At 46.8% G+C, this 24076-nt stretch overlaps 1 protein-coding gene across 9 annotated transcripts in view; it reads left to right on the top strand.

Moving 5' to 3' along the window:
* The window catches only part of LOC110519577 (protein EFR3 homolog B), a 55733-nt gene extending 32784 nt beyond the window's left edge, over nt 1–22949 (top strand). For all 9 annotated transcript variants that reach the window (XM_090211637.1, XM_036955223.2, XM_036955221.2 and 6 more), the window contains 13 exons: nt 1003–1155; nt 4093–4204; nt 5916–5967; nt 7791–7963; nt 8109–8184; nt 8321–8482; nt 12229–12360; nt 12482–12549; nt 15329–15456; nt 15623–15714; nt 16784–16832; nt 17055–17161; nt 21138–22949. In XM_090211637.1, the coding sequence (XP_090067763.1) occupies nt 1003–1155; nt 4093–4204; nt 5916–5967; nt 7791–7963; nt 8109–8184; nt 8321–8482; nt 12229–12360; nt 12482–12549; nt 15329–15456; nt 15623–15714; nt 16784–16832; nt 17055–17161; nt 21138–21287 (1454 nt within the window). In that variant the 3' untranslated portion in view covers nt 21288–22949. The remainder of the gene's footprint in view (nt 1–1002; nt 1156–4092; nt 4205–5915; nt 5968–7790; nt 7964–8108; nt 8185–8320; nt 8483–12228; nt 12361–12481; nt 12550–15328; nt 15457–15622; nt 15715–16783; nt 16833–17054; nt 17162–21137) is intronic.
* The last annotated feature ends 1127 nt before the right edge of the window (nt 22950–24076 follow it).

Below are 24076 nucleotides of genomic sequence, written 5' to 3'. Positions count from 1 at the left end.
TTATATATGGGGAAGTGAGCCTTAAGAGGGTTTTATAAATAAGCTTCAACCAGTGGGTCTTGCGACGGGTACACAGAGATGACCAGTTTACAGAGGAGTATAGAGTGCAGTGATGTGTCCTATAAGGAACATTGGTGGAAAATCTGATGGCCAAATGGTAACGAACATCTAGTCGCTCGAGAGCACCCTTACCTGCCGACCTATAAATTATGTCTCCGTAATCTGGCATGGGTAGGATGGTTATCTGAATCAGGGTTAGTCTGGCAGCTGGGGTGAAAGTGGAGCGATTACGAGGGAGGGATAGGAAGACACAGCCTGTCATTGTCCTGTTATTGTGTATAATGGCCACTAGAGGGAGACAGAGCCTGTCATTGTCCTGTTATTGTGTATAATGGCCACTAGAGGGAGACAGAGCCTGTCATTGTCCTGTTATTGTGTATAATGGCCACTAGAGGGAGACAGAGCCTGTCATTGTCCTGTTATTGTGTATAATGGCCACTAGAGGGAGACAGTACCTGTCATTGTCCTGTTATTTTGTATAATGGCCACTAGAGGGAGACAGAGCCTGTCATTTCTTTTGAACTTTTTTAAAATTATTATTATTAAAATTATTATTATTATTATTTTATTTTTTTAAACCTTTATTTAACTTATTTAAGTCAGTTAAGAACACATTTTTATTTTCAATGACGGCCTAGGAACAGTGGGTTAACTGCCTGTTCAGGGGCAGAACGACAGATTTGTACTTTGCCAGCTCGGGGATTTGATCCAGGAACCTTTCGGTTACTGGCCCAACACTCTAACCACTAGGCTGCCGTCATTGTAACGGCCACTAGAGGGGGACATAGCCTGTTATTGTCAATCAATTACAGGTACTGCATTCTAGATATAGTATTACTCAACTAACATACACAACCAACAATTGTGTGCGTGGGTCTGATTGTGTGTGTGTGCGTGTGTTTGTGTCTGTATGTGTGTGTGTGTGTGTGTGTGTGTGTGTAGGCCCAACAGTGCTGGAGGTATTTAACACCCTGTTGAAACAGTTGAGGCTGAGTGTGGACTATGAACTGACTGGAAGCTGTGACCCGTATTGCAACAACACGACAACTACTGACCAGGAGAGGCAACTACAGGAGGCTGTCATCAAGACCATCGGTCAGTAGGGGTGTGTGTGTGTGTGTGTGTGTGTCCTCACAAGGAAAGTAAAAAAAAAATCTGACAAGTTTCTCCCCAAAAGGAAAAAGGCTTCAGTAGGGTTAGGGGTTAGGTTAGTGGTCACGGTGTGGGGTGTGGGGTGTGGGGTTAAGATTAGGGTTAGGGGTTAGGTTAGTGGTCACGGTGTGGGGTGTGGGGTGTGGGGTTAAGATTAGGTTTAGGGGTTAGGTTAGTGGTCACGGTGTGGGGTGTGGGGTTAAGATTAGGGTTAGGGGTTAGGTTAGTGGTCACGGTGTGGGGTGTGGGGTGTGGGGTTAAGATTAGGGTTAGGCGTTAGTGGTCACGGTGTGGGGTGTGGGGTGTGGGGTTAAGATTAGGGTTAGGGGTTAGGTTAGTGGTCACGGTGTGGGGTGTGGGGTGTGGGGTTAAGATTAGGGTTAGGGGTTAGTGGTCACGGTGTGGGGTGTGGGGTGTGGGGTTAAGATTAGGGTTAGGGGTTAGGTTAGTGGTCACGGTGTGGGGTGTGGGGTGTGGGGTTAAGATTAGGGTTAGGGGTTAGTGGTCACGGTGTGGGGTGTGGGGTGTGGGGTTAAGATTAGGGTTAGGGGTTAGGTTAGTGGTCACGGTGTGGGGTGTGGGGTGTGGGGTTAAGATTAGGGTTAGGGGTTAGTGGTCACGGTGTGGGGTGTGGGGTGTGGGGTTAAGATTAGGGTTAGGGGTTAGGTTAGTGGTCACGGTGTGGGGTGTGGGGTGTGGGGTTAAGATTAGGGTTAGGGGTTAGGTTAGTGGTCACGGTGTGGGGTTAAGATTAGGGTTAGGGGTTAGGTTAGTGGTCACGGTGTGGGGTTAAGATTAGGGTTAGGGGTTAGGTTAGTGGTCACGGTGTGGGGTTAAGATTAGGGTTAGGGGTTAGGTTAGTGGTCACGGTGTGGAGTGTGGGGTGTGGGGTTAAGATTAGGGTTAGGGGTTAGGTTAGTGGTCACGGTGTGGGGTTAAGATTAGGGTTAGGGGTTAGGTTAGTGGTCACGGTGTGGGGTGTGGGGTGTGGGGTTAATATTAGGGTTAGGGGTTAGGTTAGTGGTCACGGTGTGGGGTGTGGGGTGTGGGGTTAAGATTAGGGTTAGGGGTTAGGTTAGTGGTCACGGTGTGGGGTTAAGATTAGGGTTAGGGGTTAGGTTAGTGGTCACGGTGTGGGGTTAAGATTAGGTTTAGGGGTTAGGTTAGTGGTCACGGTGTGGGGTGTGGGGTGTGGGGTTAAGATTAGGGTTAGGGGTTAGGTTAGTGGTCACGGTGTGGGGTTAAGATTAGGGTTAGGGGTTAGGTTAGTGGTCACGGTGTGGGGTTAAGATTAGGTTTAGGGGTTAGGTTAGTTGTCACGGTGTGGGGTGTGGGGTTAAGATTAGGGTTAGGGGTTAGGTTAGTGGTCACGGTGTGGGGTGTGGGGTGTGGGGTTAAGATTAGGGTTAGGGGTTAGGTTAGTGGTCACGGTGTGGGGTGTGGGGTGTGGGGTTAAGATTAGGGTTAGGGGTTAGGTTAGTGGTCACGGTGTGGGGTGTGGGGTGTGGGGTTAAGATTAGGGTTAGGGGTTAGGTTAGTGGTCACGGTGTGGGGTGTGGGGTGTGGGGTGTGGGGTTAAGATTAGGGTTAGGGGTTAGTGGTCACGGTGTGGGGTGTGGGGTGTGGGGTTAAGATTAGGGTTAGGGGTTAGTGGTCACGGTGTGGGGTGTGGGGTTAAGATTAGGGTTAGGGGTTAGTGGTCACGGTGTGGGGTGTGGGGTGTGGGGTTAAGATTAGGGTTAGGGGTTATGTTAGTGGTCACGGTGAGGTGTGGGGTGTGGGGTTAAGATTAGGGTTAGGGGTTAGGTTAGTGGTCATGGTGTGGGGTGTGGGGTGTGGGGTTAAGATTAGGGTTAGGGGTTAGTGGTCACGGTGTGGGGTGTGGGGTGTGGGGTTAAGATTAGGGTTAGGGGTTAGTGGTCACGGTGTGGGGTGTGGGGTGTGGGGTTAAGATTAGGGTTAGGGGTTAGGTTAGTGGTCACGGTGTGGGGTGTGGGGTGTGGGGTTAAGATTAGGGTTAGGGGTTAGGTTAGTGGTCACGGTGTGGGGTGTGGGGTGTGGGGTTAAGATTAGGGTTAGGGGTTAGTGGTCACGGTGTGGGGTGTGGGGTTAAGATTAGGGTTAGGGGTTAGGTTAGTGGTCACGGTGTGGGGTGTGGGGTGTGGGGTTAAGATTAGGGTTAGGGGTTAGGTTAGTGGTCACGGTGTGGGGTTAAGATTAGGGTTAGGGGTTAGGGGTTAGTGGTCACGGTGTGGGGTGTGGGGTTAAGATTAGGGTTAGGGGTTAGGTTAGTGGTCACGTGTGGGGTTAAGATTAGGGTTAGGGGTTAGGTTAGTGGTCACGGTGTGGGGTTAAGATTAGGGTTAGGGGTTAGGTTAGTGGTCACGGTGTGGGGTGTGGGGTGTGGGGTTAAGATTAGGGTTAGGGGTTAGGTTAGTGGTCACGGTGTGGGGTGTGGGGTGTGAGGTGTGGGGTGTGGGGTTAAGATTAGGTTTAGGGGTTAGGTTAGTGGTCACGGTGTGGGGTGTGGGGTTAAGATTAGGTTTAGGGGTTAGGTTAGTGGTCACGGTGTGGGGTGTGGGGTGTGGGGTTAAGATTAGGGTTAAGGGTTAGGTTAGTTGTCACGGTGTGGGGTGTGGGGTGTGGGGTTAAGATTAGGTTTAGGGGTTAGGTTAGTGGTCACGGTGTGGGGTTAAGATTAGGGTCAGGGGTTAGAGAAAAAGGATGGGAATCAATTGTTTTGTCCCTACAAGGATAGTACAACAAACGTGTGTGTGTGTGTGTGTGTGTGTGTGTGCGTGTGTGCGTGCGTGCGTACGTGTGTGTGTGTGCTCGTTTGTGGGCATATCTTGATACTCTGTACGTGTTCTGTCCTTCCAGGATCCTTTGCCAACACGTTGCCGATCTACCAGAGGGCAGAGGTCATGCTGTTCATCATGGGGAAGATCCCTGTTCCTGGGATATACCCTGCCCTGGGCTCACCTATCGCCGGGTAGGTCACTATCAGAATGAATTCATGCATGTAAGCAAGCCTTCGACATGGAAACCTTGTCTGAGGTAGAATGGCCTGTAGGGGCAGGAGTTTATATCCTGTTTCTGTAGGGAGACAGCTTGATGTACCAGGACACCGCCTGGACAGGACACTAGTCTGTCTCCTGTTTCTGTAGTGAGGCAGGACACTAGTCTATCTCCTGTTTCTGTAGTGAGACAGCTTGATGTACCAGGACACCCCCTGGACAGGACACTAGTCTATATCCTGTTTCTGTAGTGAGGCAGCTTGATGTACCAGGACACCCCCTGGACAGGACACTAGTCTGTCTCCTGTTTCTGTAGTGAGGCAGGACACTAGTCTGTCTCCTGTTTCTGTAGTGAGGCAGGACACTAGTCTATATCCTGTTTCTGTCGTGATAGACAGCTTGATGTACCAGGACACCCCCTGGACAGGACACTAGTCTGTCTCCTGTTTCTGTAGTGAGACAGCTTGATGTACCAGGACACCCCCTGGACAGGACACTAGTCTGTCTCCTGTTTCTGTAGTGAGGCAGGACACTAGTCTATCTCCTGTTTCTGTAGTGAGGCAGCTTGATGTACCAGGACACCCCCTGGACAGGACACTAGTCTATCTCCTGTTTCTGTAGTGAGGCAGCTTGATGTACCAGGACACCCCCTGGACAGGACACCCCCTGGACAGAACACTAGTCTATCTCCTGTTTCTGTAGTGAGGCAGCTTGATGTACCAGGACACCCCCTGGACAGGACACTAGTCTGTCTCCTGTTTCTGTAGTGAGGCAGGACACTAGTCTGTCTCCTGTTTCTGTAGTGAGGCAGGACACTAGTCTATATCCTGTTTCTGTCGTGATAGACAGCTTGATGTACCAGGACACCCCCTGGACAGGACACTAGTCTGTCTCCTGTTTCTGTAGTGAGGCAGCTTGATGTACCAGGACACCCCCTGGACAGGACACCCCCTGGACAGGACACTAGTCTGTCTCCTGTTTCTGTAGAGTGAGACAGCTTGATGTACCAGGACACCCCCTGGACAGGACACTAGTCTGTCTCCTGTTTCTGTAGAGTGAGACAGCTTGATGTACCAGGACACCCCTTGGACAGGACACTAGTCTGTCTCCTGTTTCTGTAGTGAGACAGCTTGATGTACCAGGACACCCCCTGGACAGGACACCAGTCTATATCCTGTTTCTGTAGTGAGGCAGCTTGATGTACCAGGACACCCCCTGGACAGGACACTAGTCTGTCTCCTGTTTCTGTAGTGAGACAGCTTGACGTACCAGGACACCCCCTGGACAGGACACTAGTCTGTCTCCTGTTTCTGTAGTGAGACAGCTTGATGTACCAGGACACCCCCTGGACAGGACACTAGTCTATATCCTGTTTCTGTCATGTTAGACAGCTTTTGTTGCGTACGTTTCCAGATACTGTACTGTTTTTTGTAACGACGCTGTCGTTGTGTTGGTGACAAGCAAAACCATCAAAGTTGATAAGAGGCTGAAAAGCGGCACCTTGTATGAAACTGCACTGTGAAATGGTGTTGGTTTTGAATTCCAATCCATGATTTGAGTGATTGTAGCAGCTCTCTCTCTCTCTCTCTCTCTCTCTCTCTCTCTATATATATATATATATATATATATATATATATATATATATATATATATATATATATATATATATATATATATATATATCAGGTTTGAAGGCAGTAGGATGATCCAAGTCATGCTGTTGAAGTCTTTACTGCAGGTGAGATATACATTATACTCATTGTTCAAAGCAGGGTAGAAGTCAATTCAGGAAGTAAACTGACATTACAGTAAAACAATTGAAAAAAAAAATCATGTATTTTCAATTGACCAGAAGAACCAGACAAGAAACTGAAAAGTAAAAAAATATATTTTCAAAAGTTGTAGATTTTTTTTGTAAATCACTGCCTTAATTGACTGCCTTAATTGACTGCCTTAATTGACTGCCTTAATTGACTGCCTTAATTGACTGCCTTCAATTGAAATGACTACAAGCCTGATACAGAGATTATATATAATGTTCTACATGTCGAAATGCTAGCTGTGAAGCAGAAGTTAGAGAAGGGGAGATAACCAATGGTAGCAGAGGTTAGAGAGGAAGAGATAACCAATGGTAGCAGAGGTTAGAGAGGGGGAGATAACCAATGGTAGCAGAGGTTAGAGAGGAAGAGATAACCAATGGTAGCAGAGGTTAGAGAGGGGGAGATAACCAATGGTAGCAGAGGTTAGAGAGGAAGAGATAACCAATGGTAGCAGAAGTTAGAGAGGAAGAGATAACCAATGGTAGCAGAGGTTAGAGAGGAAGAGATAACCAATGGTAGCAGAGGTTAGAGAGGAAGAGATAACCAATGGTAGCAGAGGTTAGAGAGGGGGAGATAACCAATGGTAGCAGAGGTTAGAGAGGAAGAGATAACCAATGGTAGCAGAGGTTAGAGAGGGGGAGATAACCAATGGTAGCAGAAGTTAGAGAGGAAGAGATAACCAATGGTAGCAGAGGTTAGAGAGGGGGAGATAACCAATGGTAGCAGAGGTTAGAGAGGGGGAGATAACCAATGGTAGCATCAATTAGGGAGGGGGAGATAACCAATGGTAGCAGAGGTTAGAGAGGAAGAGATAACCAATGGTAGCAGAGGTTAGAGAGGGGGAGATAACCAATGGTAGCATCAATTAGGGAGGGGGAGATAACCAATGGTAGCAGAGGTTAGAGAGGAAGAGATAACCAATGGTAGCAGAGGTTAGAGAGGGGGAGATAACCAATGGTAGCATCAATTAGGGAGGGGGAGATAACCAATGGTAGCAGAGGTTAGAGAGGAAGAGATAACCAATGGTAGCAGAGGTTAGAGAGGGGGAGATAACCAATGGTAGCATCAATTAGGGAGGGGGAGATAACCAATGGTAGCAGAGGTTAGAGAGGAAGAGATAACCAATGGTAGCAGAGGTTAGAGAGGGGGAGATAACCAATGGTAGCATCAATTAGGGAGGGGGAGATAACCAATGGTAGCAGAGGTTAGAGAGGAAGAGATAACCAATGGTAGCAGAGGTTAGAGATGGGGAGATAACCAATGGTAGCATCAATTAGGGAGGGGGAGATAACCAATGGTAGCAGAGGTTAGAGAGGAGGAGAAAACCAATGGTAGCAGAGGTTAGAGAGGAGGAGAAAACCAATGGTAGCATCAATTAGGGAGGGGGAGATAACCAATGGTAGCATCAATTCGGGAGGGGGAGATAACCAATAGTATAGCTATTGTCATTGGTCATATTCCCCTCTGTTACTGTTATTGCTAAGACCATAGACCTTAACCCTAACATGGCTCTCTCTCTCTCTCTCTCTCTCTCTCTCTCTCTCTCTCTCTCTCTCTTACTCTCTCCCTCTCTTACTCTCTCTGTCTCTTTCTCTCTCTTACTCTCTCTCTCTCTCTCTCTCTCTCTCTCTCTCTTACTCTCTCCCTCTCTTACTCTCTCTGTCTCTTTCTCTCTCTTACTCTCTCTCTCTCTCTCTCTCTCTCTCTCTCTCTCTTCCTCCTCTTCCTCCTCCTCCCCTAGGTGACAGAGCGGTATGAGAGTAGTAACATGTTGGCAGCTCTGCCCTCGTCCTTCTTGGAGCCTCTCCTCTCCTTCACTCTGATGGAAGATCCTGAGATACGACTGCTGGTACTCTCCATACTCATCAGCCTCATAGACAGACACCAGAACACACACAAGTTCACTTTCCTCAGGTCAGTGTTACACAAACAAACTCACTCACAGTTTTATGTTTAGTTGTTGAGAAGCAGCCAGGTTGTGACGTGATGTGTGTGTGTGTCCCTTGTCTCTCTCCATCTCCATTTCTCTCCATCTCATTTGTTTTCTCACTCTCCTCAGCATCCTTTCAGATATCTCAGTTCTCAAGCTGAAGATGGACAAGTGTTCCAGACAGGACAACCTCTTCATGAAGAAGGTGTGTGTTTTTGCTGTCATGATTGCCGTAAAGTTCACAACAATGTAACCTCCTGTAAATGCACTTTAACTAAACTCTTCTCCTCTTACGAAAGATGAATGGTTGTAAAGTGTTGTAAAATTTGCTGTGTGTGTAGCATGGCCAGCGTCTCTACAGACACATCTTCCTGACTTGTTCAGAAGAGAACAGTGGGCGGAGCCACTACCAGGCTCTCTACACCCTATTGGCTCTCCTCAGCGTGGAACTGGCCAATGAGGAAGTGGTGGTGGACCTGATACGCCTGGCCCTCGCACTGCAGGTAAACACACACACACACATGCACACATGCACACATACATACACACACACACACACACACACACACACACACACACACACACACACACACACACACACACACACACACACACACATGAGCAACACCATGAGCAACACCATGACCAACACCATGACGTGCATCATGACCAACACCATGACCTGCATCATGACCAACACCATGACCAACACCATGACCTGCATCATGACCTGCATCATGACCAACACCATGACCTGCATCATGACCAACACCATGACCTGCATCATGACCAACACCATGACCTGCATCATGACCACCATCATGACCTGCATCATGACCAACACCATGACCTGCATCATGACCACCATCATGACCTGCATCATGACCAACACCATGACCTGCATCATGACCAACACCATGACCAACACCATGACCTGCATCATGACCAACACCATGACCTGCATCATGACCAACACCATGACCTGCATCATGACCAACACCATGACCTGCATCATGACCAACACCATGACCAACACCATGACCTGCATCATGACCAACACCATGACCTGCATCATGACCAACACCATGACCAACACCATGACCTGCATCATGACCAACACCATGACCTGCATCATGACCAACACCATGACCAGAACCATGACCAACACCATGACCAACACCATGACCTGCATCATGACCAACACCATGACCTGCATCATGACCAACACCATGACCTGCATCATGACCAACACCATGACCTGCATCATGACCAACACCATGACCTGCATCATGACCAACACCATGACCTGCATCATGACCAACACCATGACCACCATCATGACCACCATCATGACCAACATCATGACCAGCACCATGACCACCATCATGACCAACATCATGACCAACACCATGACCTGCATCATGACCAAAACCATGACCTGCATCATGACCAACACCATGACCTGCATCATGACAAACACCATGACCAACACCATGACCTGCATCATGACCTGCATCACGACCAACACCATGACCAGAACCATGAGCAGCATCATGACCGACACCATGACCAGAACCATGACCAGCATCATGACCGACACCATGACCAGAACCATGACCAGCATCATGACCACCATCATGACCGACACCATGACCAACACCATGACCAGAACCATGTCCAGCATCATGACCGACACCATGACCAGAACCATGACCAGCATCATGACCAACACCATGACCAGAACCATGACCACCATCATGACCGACACCATGACCAACACCATGACCAGAACCATGACCAACACCATGACCAGAACAATGACCACCACCATGACCAACACCATGACCAGCATCATGACCAGAACCATGACCAGCATCATGACCAACACCATGACCAGAACCATGACCAACACCATGACCAGAACCATGACCAGAACCATGACCAACACCATGACCAGAACCATGACCAACACCATGACCAGAACCATGACCGACACCATGACCAGAACCATGACCAGCATCATGACCGACACCATGACCAGAACCATGACCAGCATCATGACCACCATCATGACCGACACCATGACCTGCACCATGACCAACACCATGACCAGAACCATGTCCAGCATCATGACCGACACCATGACCAGAACCATGACCAGCATCATGACCAACACCATGACGAGAACCATGACCACCATCATGACCGACACCATGACCTGCACCATGACCAACACCATGACCAACACCATGTCAAGCATCATGACCACCATCATGACTGACACCATGACCTGCACCATGACCAACACCATGACCAACACCATGACCAGAACCATGACCACCACCATGACCAGAACCATGACCAACACCATGACCAGAACCATGACCAACACCATGACCAGAACCATGACCAACACCATGACCAGAACCATGACCACCATCATGACCGACACCATGACCAACACCATGACCAGAACCATGACCAGCATCATGACCAACACCATGACCAGAACCATGACCACCATCATGACCGACACCATGACCAACACCATGACCAGAACCATGACCAACACCATGACCAGAACCATGACCAACACCATGACCAGAACCATGACCAACACCATGACCAGAACCATGACCAACACCATGACCAGAACCATGACCGACACCATGACCAGAACCATGACCAACACCATGACCAGAACCATGACCGACACCATGACCAGAACCATGACCAACACCATGACCAGAACCATGACCAACACCATGACCAGAACCATGACTAACACCATGACCAGAACCATGACCGACACCATGACCAGAACCATGACTAACACCATGACCAGAACCATGACCGACACCATGACCAGAACCATGACCGACACCATGACCAGAACCATGACCGACACCATGACCAGAACCATGACCAACACCTCAGAGCGACAGAAAAGCATTCAACTATTCAGATCTTGGCATTCGTGTGTAGTTGCTCTTTAACCCTTTACACTGCCTATATGGATAGTATATATATAATATGGTGCTAAATATAAATGTTTTTTCTTGGTAACAATTAGAAAATAATAGTTTGGAGATTATGGGAAAATTATTAGACTAAAATGGAGGAAACAACAGTTCACCTGACACAAGACTGGATCCAAACATTACAATGTTGATTTAGTGTGTTTTACATTTACTGTACTTTCCACCGCATTAGTTGATAACAAAATCTGGATAGGGGTCAGTAACATGACAAGAAGATTCATGGAAAATCTGGATAGGGGTCAGTAACATGACAAGAAGATTCATGGAAAATCTGGATAGGGGTCAGTAACATGACGAGAAGATTCATGGGAAATCTGGATAGGGGCAGTAACATGACGAGAAGATTCATGGAAAATCTGGATAGGGGCAGTAACATGACAAGAAGATTCATGGGAAATCTGGCCAGGGGCAGTAACATGACAAGAAGATTCATGGGAAATCTGGCCAGGGGCAGTAACATGACGAGAAGATTCATGGGAAATCTGGATAGGGGCAGTAACATGACAAGAAGATTCATGGGAAATCTGGATAGGGGCAGTAACATGACAAGAAGATTCATGGAAAATCTGGATAGGGGCAGTAACATGACAAGAAGATTCATGGGAAATCTGGGGTAGTTGCAATATAAGATAAAAACTGACAAAGGTTTTGAGTGAGAGGTCTAACTGGCGTCTCCAATTGGACACACACCTCTCCGAAGTGGGCACAGTTTTCCTTCGTAATTTCAATGGACTTTTAGAAGAGTCTAGAAGAGTCTCAATGGACTTTTATGACTCAAGGAAGAGTCTTCAATTATAATATGCTTTTTTTTAGCCTCTCCTTGCTGTGCCGTTGAGGAACTAGAGGAAGGACACTTGTTATTTTATTTGGAACACAACCCAGCAGCCCTCACACAAACGGCCCAGTATACATCTGGGTCAGGTGGGCATCATTTGAAAGCTTGTTCTATTGCCAACATGACTAGCTAATGAATAAAATACGACCTTGCAGTACTAGGCTTTCACAAGAAAATTCCAAGAAACAGACCCACAACAGACAGACAGACACACACACACACACACACACACACACACACACACACACACAGATATACATTCACACATACAACACACACTTACATAATCACATACATTTTCTAAACATTCAAAGACCTCTGGGTTCTCGTCCTGGGATCCTGTGGTATCTGATTGGCTGTCTCCCCATGTTAGGACCTGGCCTTGGCCAATGATGAGAGGCTATCTCTGTATAATCGCTGTGCTGTCCACGCCCTCTCTGCTGCCTACCTCAGCCTCATCTCTCAACTCACCACCGTCCCTGCATTCTGCCAGCACATCCAAGAAGTAAGTAGGTGTGTGTGCGTGCGTGTGTGCGTGTATGTGTGTGTGTGTGTGTGTGTGTGTGTGTGTGCGCGTGCGTGCGTGCGTGTGTGTGTGTTCATGCTGCTGTGTCCTCCCTCCCTAGGTGATAGAGCTGAGACAGAAGGAGGTACCCTACCTGCTGCCTGAAGACATCTTTATTGAAAACCCCAGGTACACATACTGTAGACACACACACACACACACATGCACGGACAAACACACACACACACACCTACTAAATAAACGCCTTTTCAAATAAACGGCTGTTTAAAATGAACGACTGTTTCAAATGAATGCCCGGTCTAAATGAATTGTTCACAAGTTTACCGTGAATTACCATAACTTGTTTACAAGATTTAATGTTTGATTTGTTGCATTAAATAATTCATTACTGGAAAAAATGATGTCATTCATCTGTTTTTATTGCCAATATGAAACTGCCAGGCATTGGCTGCTAACAGCTGAGCACTGCTAGCTAACTGGCGAGTAAAACGGGAGTACAGACCCCCAACGGGAATACAGACCCCCAACAGGTGTACAGACCTCCAACAGGTGTACAGACCTCCAACGGGAGAACAGACCTCCAACGGGAGAACAGACCTCCAACGGGAGTACAGACCCCCAACGGGAGTACAGACCTCCAACGGGAGTACAGACCCCTACCGGGAGTACAGACCTCCAACGGGAGAACAGACCCCCAACGGGAGTACAGACCCCAAACGGGAGTACAGACCCCCACCGGGAGTACAGACCCCCAACGGGAATACAGACCCCCACCGGGAGTACAGACCTCCAACGGGAGTACAGACCCCCAACGGGAGTACAGACCCTCAAATGGGAGTACAGACCCCCAACAGGAGTACAGACCCCAAGCGGGAGTACAGACCCTCACCGGGAGTACAGACCCCCAACGGGAGTACAGACCTTCAAATGGGAGTACAGACTCCCAACAGGAGTACAGACCCCCAACAGGAGTACAGACCCCAAACGGGAGTACAGACCCCCTGTAACGGTCTGAGTGTAGTGGGTGAGGAGTCAGGCGCAGGAAGCAGAGTTCAGGGGAGTGCTATTTTAATGCACTGATAAACGCTGAACATAAGCCAACCCTCACAAAAACAAAGGGCGTACTGAACAAACAAATGCCCCAAACAGGGGGACTTAAACTGTCCAGGGAAAAACCCACAAAATGGGAAACACAAAACCCAATAGACGTGCACACAAGTACACCAAACAGACGATCACAATAATTAATCCCGCACAAGGAACCTTGACTAATAAAGCCTACTACCTAACTCAAAACAGGTGCACACAATCAACACATAAGGAGGGGGAGGAAATAATCAGTAGCAGCTAGTAGGCCGGCGACGACGACCGCCGAGCGCCACCCGAACGGGAAGGGGTGTGTCCTTCGGTCGGAGTCGTGACACCCCCACCTGGAGTACAGACCTCCAACGGGAGTACAGACCCATAACGGGGGTACAGACCCCAAACGGGAGTACAGACCCCCAACAGGAGTACAGACCTTCAACTGGAGAACAGACCTCCAACGGGAGTACAGACCCCCAACGGGAGAACAGACCCCCAAACGGAAGTACAGACCCCCAAACGGGAATACAGACCCCCAAACGGGAATACAGACTCCCAAACGAGAGTACAGACCCCAAACGGGAGTACAGACCCCCAAACGGGAGTACAGACCCCAAACGGGAGTACAGACCCCCAACAGGTGTACAGACCCCCAACAGGTGTACAGACCTCCAACGGGAGTACAGACCCCAAACGGGAGTACAGACCCCCACCTGGAGTACAGACCCTCAACGGGAGTACAGACCTCCAACGGGAGTACAAACCCCAAATGAGAGTACCGTCCCCCAATGGGAGAACAGACCCCCAATGGGAGAACAGACCCCCAAAGGGAGTACAGACCCCCAACGGGAATACAGACCTCTAACGGGAGTACAGACCCCCAACGGGAGTACATACCCCCAACGAGAGTACAGACCTCCAACGGGAGTATAGACCTCCAACGGGAGTACAGACCCCCAACGGGAGTACAGACCTCCAACGGGAGTACAGACCCCCAACGGGAGTACAGACCTCCAATGGGAGTACAGACCTCCAACGGGAGTACAGACCTCCAGCGGGAGTACAGACCCCCAACGGGAGTACAGACCCCAAACGGGAGAGCAGACCTCTAACGGGAGTACAGACCTCTAACGGGAATACAGACCTCCAACGGGAGTACAGACCTCCAACGGGAGTACAGTCCTCCAACGGGAGTACAGACACCCAATGGGAGTACAGACCCCCAAATGGGAATACAGACCTCCAACGGGAGTACAGACCCCCAACGGGAGTACAGACCTCCAATGGGAGAACAGACCCCCTACGGGAGTACAGACCCCCTACGGGAGTACAGACCTCCAACGGGAGTACAGTCCTCCAATGGGAGTACAGACCTTCACCTGGAGTACAGACCCCCAATTGGAGTACAGAACCCCCAACGGGGGTACAGACCTCCAACGGGGGTACAGACCTCCAACGGGAGTACAGACCTCCAACGGGAGAACAGTCCACCAATGGGAGTACATACCTTCAAGAAATCAGCCAATCACCTTTTGGTTGCCAAAGTAAGAACTGCCGGTAATGGGGAGAAGAATTATTCAGTCAAGGAAGTTATTCTTTTGTTTTATATAGAGTCACACTAAGACACAAGAACAGTGTGTAAATTATGACACATTAGTGCAGGAAATGTATTAAAATACTGTAAGTGAATGCTGGAATTAAGAAAATTATCAAAAGCTGTGTTTGTTAAGAAAATAGAAATCTGTCTCTAAAAAATGCCTGTTATGTCCAGTGATTTAATATGAATGCCCGGGCTACTGCTAATGATAATGCTAACGATAAGGTTAATCATAATGCTAATGCTAATGCTAATGTGTGTTCCCAGAGTTCCAGAGTCTCTAGAGCGAGTGGAGGGAGAGGTCTTGTTCCAGCAGTTTCAGATCGCTGAGGTGCTGGGAGGAAGTGGCTACAACATAGAAATCCTGAACACACCGTTCACACCCCAGATCACAGGTACACACACACACACACACACAGACACACACACACACACACACACACACACACACACACACACACACACACACACACACAGACACACACACACACACACACACCGTAGCAGACAGCAGTACGTGTCACACCGTAGCAGACAGCAGTATGTGTCTATGTGTTGTAGATGAGGATCGCCTGTCGAAGAGGAAAAGTATAGGAGACACCATCTCTCTTCAGATGGACATGGATCCACGATATAGCCCAGAGAGAGAACAGGTAGACTGTGTGTGTGTTCTCTCTGAGGCCAGGATTCAATCACATCAGTGGTATCACGCGTGAGCTGACAATTTGCATAGCTTTTCATTGCTTTTGTTTAGGCAGTGTCAGAGGTGGATCTGCGTTAGGCCTGCACGAGGTCACTGTTACAAAACCACAGCCATCAAATCAAATGTATTTATATAGCCCTTCGTACGTCAGCTGACATCTCAAAGTGCTGTACAGAAACCCAGACTAAAACCCCCAAACAGCAGGCAATGCAGGTGTTGAAGCACGTTGGCTAGGAAATACTCCCTAGATAGGCCAAAACCTAGGAAGAAACCTAGAGAGGAACCAGGCTATGAGGGGTGACCAGTCCTCTTCTGGCTGTGCAGGGTAGAGATTATAACAGAACATGGCCAAGATGTTCAAACGTTCATAAATGACCAGCAAATAATAGGTCTGGGACAGGTGGCACGTCCGGTGAACAGGTCAGGATTCCATAGCCGCAGGCAGAACAGTTGAAACTGGAGCAGCAGCACGGCCAGGTGGACTGGGGACAGCAGGGAGTCATCATGCCAGGTAGTCCTGAGGCATGGTCCTAGGGCTCAGGTCCTCCGAGAGAGAGAAAGAAAGACAGGTCGAACACACCTACACCTCCGACACCGCCAAAACATGAGCAATGAAAAGCTATGAGTTTGTAGTCTAGCACGGATTGAATCCCGTTCTAACTGTCTCATTACTATCCTTGTTGTCCACGGACTGAATCCCGGCCTAACTGTCTCATTACTATCCTTGTTGTCCACGGATTGAATCCCGGCCTAACTCTCTCATTACTATCCTTGTTGTCCACGGACTGAATCACGGCCTAACTGTCTCATTACTATCCTTGTTGTCCACGGACTGAATCCCGGCCTAACTCTCTCATTACTATCCTTGTTGTCCACGGACTGAATCCCGGCCTAACTCTCTCATTACTATCCTTGTTGTCCACGGACTGAATCACGGCCTAACTGTCTCATTACTATCCTTGTTGTCCACGGATTGAATCTCGGCCTAACTGTCTCATTACTATCCTTGTTGATCACAGAAGTCTCCAGCAGAACAGATCACCTTTGAGACTCTGAAGAATGCCATCGGTAAGATTGACGCATACTACATCTCTTATTGCTATGGATTAAAGCATATTTGAATCTCTGTCTCTGTCTTTCAAAGCATATTGTCTTTCAAAACTAATTGTCTTTCAAAACAAATTGTCTTTCAAAACTAATTGTCTTTCAAAGCGTATTGTCTTTCAAAACAAATTGTCTTTCTAAACACATGATTGTTTTCTGATGTTTTGACCCCCTGCTCTCTCTCAGTGGATAGTGTGAATGGCGAAGAGCAGGAGAGGGAGAAGAGGAGACTGGTGGTAGAGAGGTTTCAGACCGCCCCCTTCGAGGAGATCGCCGCCCACTGTGGGGCCAAGGTGAGTCTTGACCCCTGACATTTAACCCCTTGACCTAGAATGAAATAGAATGGCTCCGTTTTCCGGGCTCCTGACCAATCTATTTTGTGTGTGTTATTTTTTTGGAGATACTTGTAACTTTTTTCGTACATGTTTCCGCCATCATCCGTCTATTTACCACCACAAACCGACTGACACTAAGACTGTAATCCAACAGCTGTTTAAGGCCATAGGCAAAGAATTAAATGCTGATCCAGAGGCAGTGCTTCAAGTAGCTGGGGATTTTAATGCAGAAAAACTGAAGTCAATGCCACAGATGTCACACGTTTTGAGGAAGCGTGCGATTGGCTGACCGCAGGACTGTACAGCAGAGCTGTTTGCCCAGAGAATTGAATGTTATTGAGTAATTTCTCTACCATAAACTGAATCCAACGTAATTTTTTTGAGAATTTTTACAGTAAGTCCAACTGGCCTCACAACCACAGACCACGTGTAACCACGCCAACCCAGGACCTCTACATCCGTGTATGGCGTCGTGTGGGCGAGTGGTTTGCTGACGTTGTCAAAGTTGTGAACAGAGTTCCCCGTGGTGGCGGTGGGGTTATGGTATGAGGCAGGCATAAGCTACAGACAACGAAATCAATTGCATTTTATCAATGGCAATTTGAATCCACAGAGAGACCGTGATGAGATCCTGAGGACCTTTGTTGTACCATTCATCCGCCGCCATCACCTCATGTTTCAGCATGATAATGGTCTGTCCCATGTCGCAAGGATCTGTACACAATTCCTGGAAGCTGAAAACGTCCCAGTTATTCCATGGCCTGCACACTCACCAGTCATGTCACCCACTGAGCATGTTTGGGATGCTCTGGATAGACGTGTACGTCAGCATGTTCCAGTTCCCGCCAATATCCAGCAAATTCGCATAGCCATTGAAGAGAAGTGGGACAACATTCAACAGTCTGATCAACTCTGTGAAGGAGATGTCGTGCTGCATGAGGCAAATGGTGGTCACACCAGATACTGACTGGTGTTCTGGTCAAACCAGATACTGACTGGTGTTCTGATCACACCAGATACTGACTGGTGTTCTGATCACACCAGATACTGACTGGTGTTCTGATCACACCAGATACTGACTGGTGTTCTGATCACAGCAGATACTGACTGGTGTTCTGATCACACCAGATACTGACTGGTGCTCTGATCTCCCCAGATACTGACTGGTGTTCTGATCACACCAGATACTGACTGGTGTTCTGATCACACCAGATACTGAGTGGTGTTCTGATCACACCAGATACTGACTGGTGTTCTGATCACACCAGATACTGACTGGTGTTCTGATCACACCAGATACTGACTGGTGTTCTGATCACACCAGATACTGACTGGTGTTCTGATCACACCAGATACTGACTGGTGTTCTGATCCACACCAGATACTGACTGGTGTTCTGATCCACACCAGATACTGACTGGTGTTCTGATCCACACCAGATACTGACTGGTGCTCTGATGGATGGGCACTACCTTTTTATTTTAAGGTATCTGTGACCAACCGATGGACATCTGTATTCCCAGTCATGTTTAAATCCATAGATTAGAGTCTAATGAATTTATTTAATTTGACTGATTTCCTTTATATAAATTTTAACTCAGAGAAATCGTTTAAATTGTTCCATGTTGAGTTTAGTTTTGTTCAGTACCTCTAACTTATACAGGCTCGATGTACACTCACTGGACTCTACACAATCGGACACACACACAAGCACACACACACACACATGCACGGACGCACGCGCACACACACGCACACACACACATGCACACACACACGCACACACACTCAGGCACACATGCACACACACACGCACACACACTCAGGCACACACGCACACACACGCACGCACACACACACACGCACACACACACACACATGCACACACACACACACACACGCACACACACACACACACACAGACGTACATTCACGGTTATTACACTCACGTTTATTATCTATCAAAGTCCCTTGACCCCTACCTACATGGTCATATTACCTCAATTACCTAGACTAACCTGTACCCCTACCTACATGATCATATTACCTCAATTACCTCAACTAACCTGTACCCCTACCTACATGATCATATTACCTCGACTAACCTGTACCCCTACCTACATGATCATATTACCTCGACTAACCTGTACCCCTACCTACATGGTCATATTACCTCAATTACCTCGACTAACCTGTACCCCTACCTACATGATCATATTACCTCGACTAACCTGTACCCCTACCTACATGATCATATTACCTCGACTAACCTGTACCCCTACCTACATGGTCATATTACCTCAATTACCTAGACTAACCTGTACCCCTACCTACATGATCATATTACCTCAATTACCTCAACTAACCTGTACCCCTACCTACATGATCATATTACCTCAATTACCTTGACTAACCTGTACCCCTACCTACATGGTCATATTACCTCGACTAACCTGTACCCCTACCTACATGATCATATTACCTTGACTAACCTGTACCCCTACCTACATGGTCATATTACCTCAATTACCTCAACAAACCTGTACCCCTACCTACATGGTCATATTACCTAAATTACCCCGACTAACCTGTACCCCTACCTACGTGGTCATATTACCTCAATTACCTCGACTAACCTGTATCCCTACCTACATGGTCATATTACCTCAATTACCTCAACTAACCTGTACCCCTACCTACATGATCATATTACCTCAATTACCTCGACAAACCTGTACCCCTACCTACATGATCATATTACCTCGACTAACCTGTACCCCTACCTACATGGTCATATTACCTAAATTACCCCGACTAACCTGTACCCCTACCTACGTGGTCATATTACCTCGACTAACCTGTACCCCTACCTACATGATCATATTACCTCGACTAACCTGTACCCCTACCTACATGGTCATATTACCTCAATTACCTAGACTAACCTGTACCCCTACCTACATGGTCATGTTACCTCGACTAACCTGTAACCCTACCTCATGGTCATATTACCTCAATTACCTAGACTAACCTGTACCCCTACCTACATGGTCATATTACCTCGACTAACCTGTAACCCTACCTACATGGTCATATTACCTCAATTACCTAGACTAACCTGTACCCCTACCTACATGATCATATTACCTCAATTACCTTGACTAACCTGTACCCCTACCTACATGATCATATTACCTCGACTAACCTGTACCCCTACCTACATGGTCATATTACCTCAATTACCTCGACAAACCTGTACCCCTACCTACATGATCATATTACCTCAATTACCTTGACTAACCTGTACCCCTACCTACGTGGTCATATTACCTCAATTACCTCGACTAACCTGTACCCCTACCTACATGATCATATTACCTCGACTAACCTGTACCCCTACCTACATGATCATATTACCTCGACTAACCTGTACCCCTACCTACATGATCATATTACCTCGACTAACCTGTACCCCTACCTACATGGTCATATTACCTCGACTAACCTGTACCCCTACCTATTTGTACATAATACCTCCATTACCTCGACTGACCTGTACCCCTACCTACATGGACATATTACCATAACTGACCTGTACCACTGCACATTGACTCGGTACCGGTACCACTCGTACATAGCCTCGTTATTCTTATTTTATGGTGTTATATATTTCTCCTTGAGGTAGTTTTTTCACCATTCTCACTTTTCTGAAACGTATTGTGGTCCGTGTTTCACGGTGCGATCTACCTACACCTGTTATATTTGTTTGACCTCTAACCTCTAATTCATATCTCTATCTGAACGTTGACCAAATAATTAACCAAATAATAACTGTGTGTGTGTGTGTGTGTGTGTGTGTGTGTGTGTGTGTGTGTGTGTGTGTGTGTGTGTGTGTGTGTGTGTGTGTGTGTGTGTGTGTGTGTGTGTATTCCAGTCCTCCCTGCTACAGAGTAAGCTGGACCAGATCTTTGAGCTGACAATCAGGCCGCCTCCCAGTCCCTCTGGCTCCGCCTCCCAAGGCCAGACCCCGACCCGCTCTGTTCCTGTTTACGAGATGAAGTTCCCTGACCTCTGTGTTTACTAGACACACACACACACACACACACACACACACACACACACACACACAGAACACTCTCACACACACCCTGACCTCTGTGTCTACTAGAGACACACACACACACACACACACACACACACCGGTCTGTATCCTGGTCTGTCCTGGTATGTTCCCCACTGTTGTCTCTCTTTAGTGGGGACAATCTGTAGAATCCCTGTTGTCTCTCTTTAGTGGGGACAATCCACAGAATCCCTGTTGTCTCTCTTTAGTGGGGACAATCCACAGAATCCCTGTTGTCTCTCTTTAGTGGGGACAATCCACAGAATCCCTGTTGTCTCTCTTTAGTGGGGACAATCCACAGAATCCCTGTTGTCTCTCTTTAGTGGGGACAATCCACATAATCCCTGTTGTCTCTCTTTAGTGGGGACAATCCACAGAATCCCTGTTGTCTCTCTTTAGTGGGGACAATCTACAGAATCCCTGTTGTCTCTCTCTAGTGGGGACAATCCACAGCATCCCTGTTGTCTCTCTTTAGTGGGGACAATCCACAGAATCCCTGTTGTCTCTCTTTAGTGGGGACAATCCACAGAATCCCTGTTGTCTCTCTTTAGTGGGGACAATCCACATAATCCCTGTTGTCTCTCTTTAGTGGGGAGGACAATCCACAGAATCCCTGTTGTCTCTCTTTAGTGGGGACAATCTACAGAATCCCTGTTGTCTCTCTTTAGTGGGGACAATCTACAGAATCCCTGTTGTCTCTCTTTAGTGGGGACAATCTACAGAATCCCTGTTGTCTCTCTTTAGTGGGGACAATCCACAGAATCCCTGTTGTCTCTCTCTAGTGGGGACAATCTGTAGAAACCCTGTTGTCTCTCTCTAGTGGGGACAATCTGTAGAATCCATGTTGTCTCTCTCTAGTGGGGACAATCTACAGAATCCCTGTTGTCTCTTTCTAGTGGGGACAATCTACAGAATTCCTGTTGTCTTTCTCTAGTGGGGAAAATCTACAGAATCCCTGCTGTCTCTCTCTATTGGGGACAATCTGTAGAATCCCTGCTGTCTCTCTCTAGTGGGGACAATCTACAGAATCCCTGTTGTCTCTCTCTAGTGGGGACAATCTACAGAATCCCTGTTGTCTCTCTCTAGTGGGGACAATCTACAGAATCCCTGTTGTCTCTCTCTAGTGGGGACAATCTACAGAATCCCTGTTGTCTCTCTCTATTGGGGACAATATGTAGAATCCCTGTTGTCTTTCTCTAGTGGGGACAATATGTAGAATCCCTGTTGTCTCTCTCTAGTGGGGACAATCTACAGAATCCCTGTTGTCTCTCTCTATTGGGGACAATATGTAGAATCCCTGTTGTCTCTCTCTAGTGGGGACAATCTACAGAATCCCTGTTGTCTCTCTAGAATCCCCTCCATTGAAATACCAATGGAACACCCCAACCATCATTGCATGTAATCAATGTTGTTGTGTGTTTGTATACAGCAATAACTCTATATAGTTCAGCAATAATGTGACATCACAAGATTATACAGAAAGTCTGTATGTGTGTGCGTACATACGTTTGTCCATTCACGTGTGTTACTACTGAATGTGAACCAGTGACTAAAGTGAATGTTATTGAGTGTTTGACACTGTGATGCATCCATGTACTGAGGAGTGTACCACAAAAGCAGGACCCCGCCGTCAGCAAAGATAACTTTAAGTTACTAAGAACATATATTGTTTTAATTTATACAATTTTCACTTTTAAGTCGGTCTTCAGTATGAACCACAGAAAGTTAGCAGGCTGATTCTTTGATTCTGCTTTGTGACATCATACCCCCCTGAACATCATACCCCACCCCACTGTGTACTAATATCAATCAAACAACAGTGTCCGTATCTAATCTACTCTATGATATTATATTCTATTCTGCTCTGGTGTACTCTACTCTTCTCTATTCTATTCTACACTACTTTGAACTCCTCTACTCTACTCTACTATATTCTACTCTTCTCTATTCTGCTCTATTCTGCTCTACTCTACTATATTCTACTCTACTCAATTCTGCTCTACTCCACTCTACTATATTCTACTCTACTCTATTCTGTTCTATTCTACTATATTCTACTCTGTTTTATTCCACTCTACTCTATTCTATGCTACTCTACTCTATTCTACTGTACTCTATTCTACTCTGTTATATTCCACTCTACTCTATTCTACTCTAATCAATTATATTTTACTCTACTCTATTCTACTCTATTCTACTCTGTTATATTCTACTCTAATCTATTCTACTCTAATCAATGATATTTTACTCTACTCTATTCTACTCTATTATATTCTACTCTACTCTATTCTACTCTACTCCATTCTACTCTATTATAATATGTTATACTCTTTTCTACTCTATTATATTCCTTTCTACTCTACTATATTCTACTCTATTCTTCTCTTTTCTACTCTACTAAATTCTACTCTACTCTATTCTTTTCTACTCTATTCTACTCTATTATTTTATATTCTACTCTACTTTACTTTATTCTACTCTATTCTTCTCTTTTCTACTCTACTATATTCTATTATACTCTATTATATTCTACTCTACTCTGCTATATTCTACTCATTCTACGCTACTCTATTATATTCTACTCTACTCTGCTATATTCTACTCTACTCTTTTCAACTATATTCTAATCTACTCTATTCTACGCTATTCTACTCTATTCTATTTCACTCTACTCTATTATATTATACTCTATTCTACACTTCTCTATTCTACTCTACTCTATTCTACTCTACACTAATTTCTTATACTCTATT

The sequence above is a fragment of the Oncorhynchus mykiss genome, chromosome 19, assembly GCF_057628025.1.
Source record: "Oncorhynchus mykiss isolate SJ-2025 chromosome 19, ASM5762802v1, whole genome shotgun sequence".
Classification (NCBI taxonomy): Eukaryota; Metazoa; Chordata; class Actinopteri; order Salmoniformes; family Salmonidae; genus Oncorhynchus; species Oncorhynchus mykiss.
This window is presented reverse-complemented; position numbering and strand designations above follow the sequence as displayed.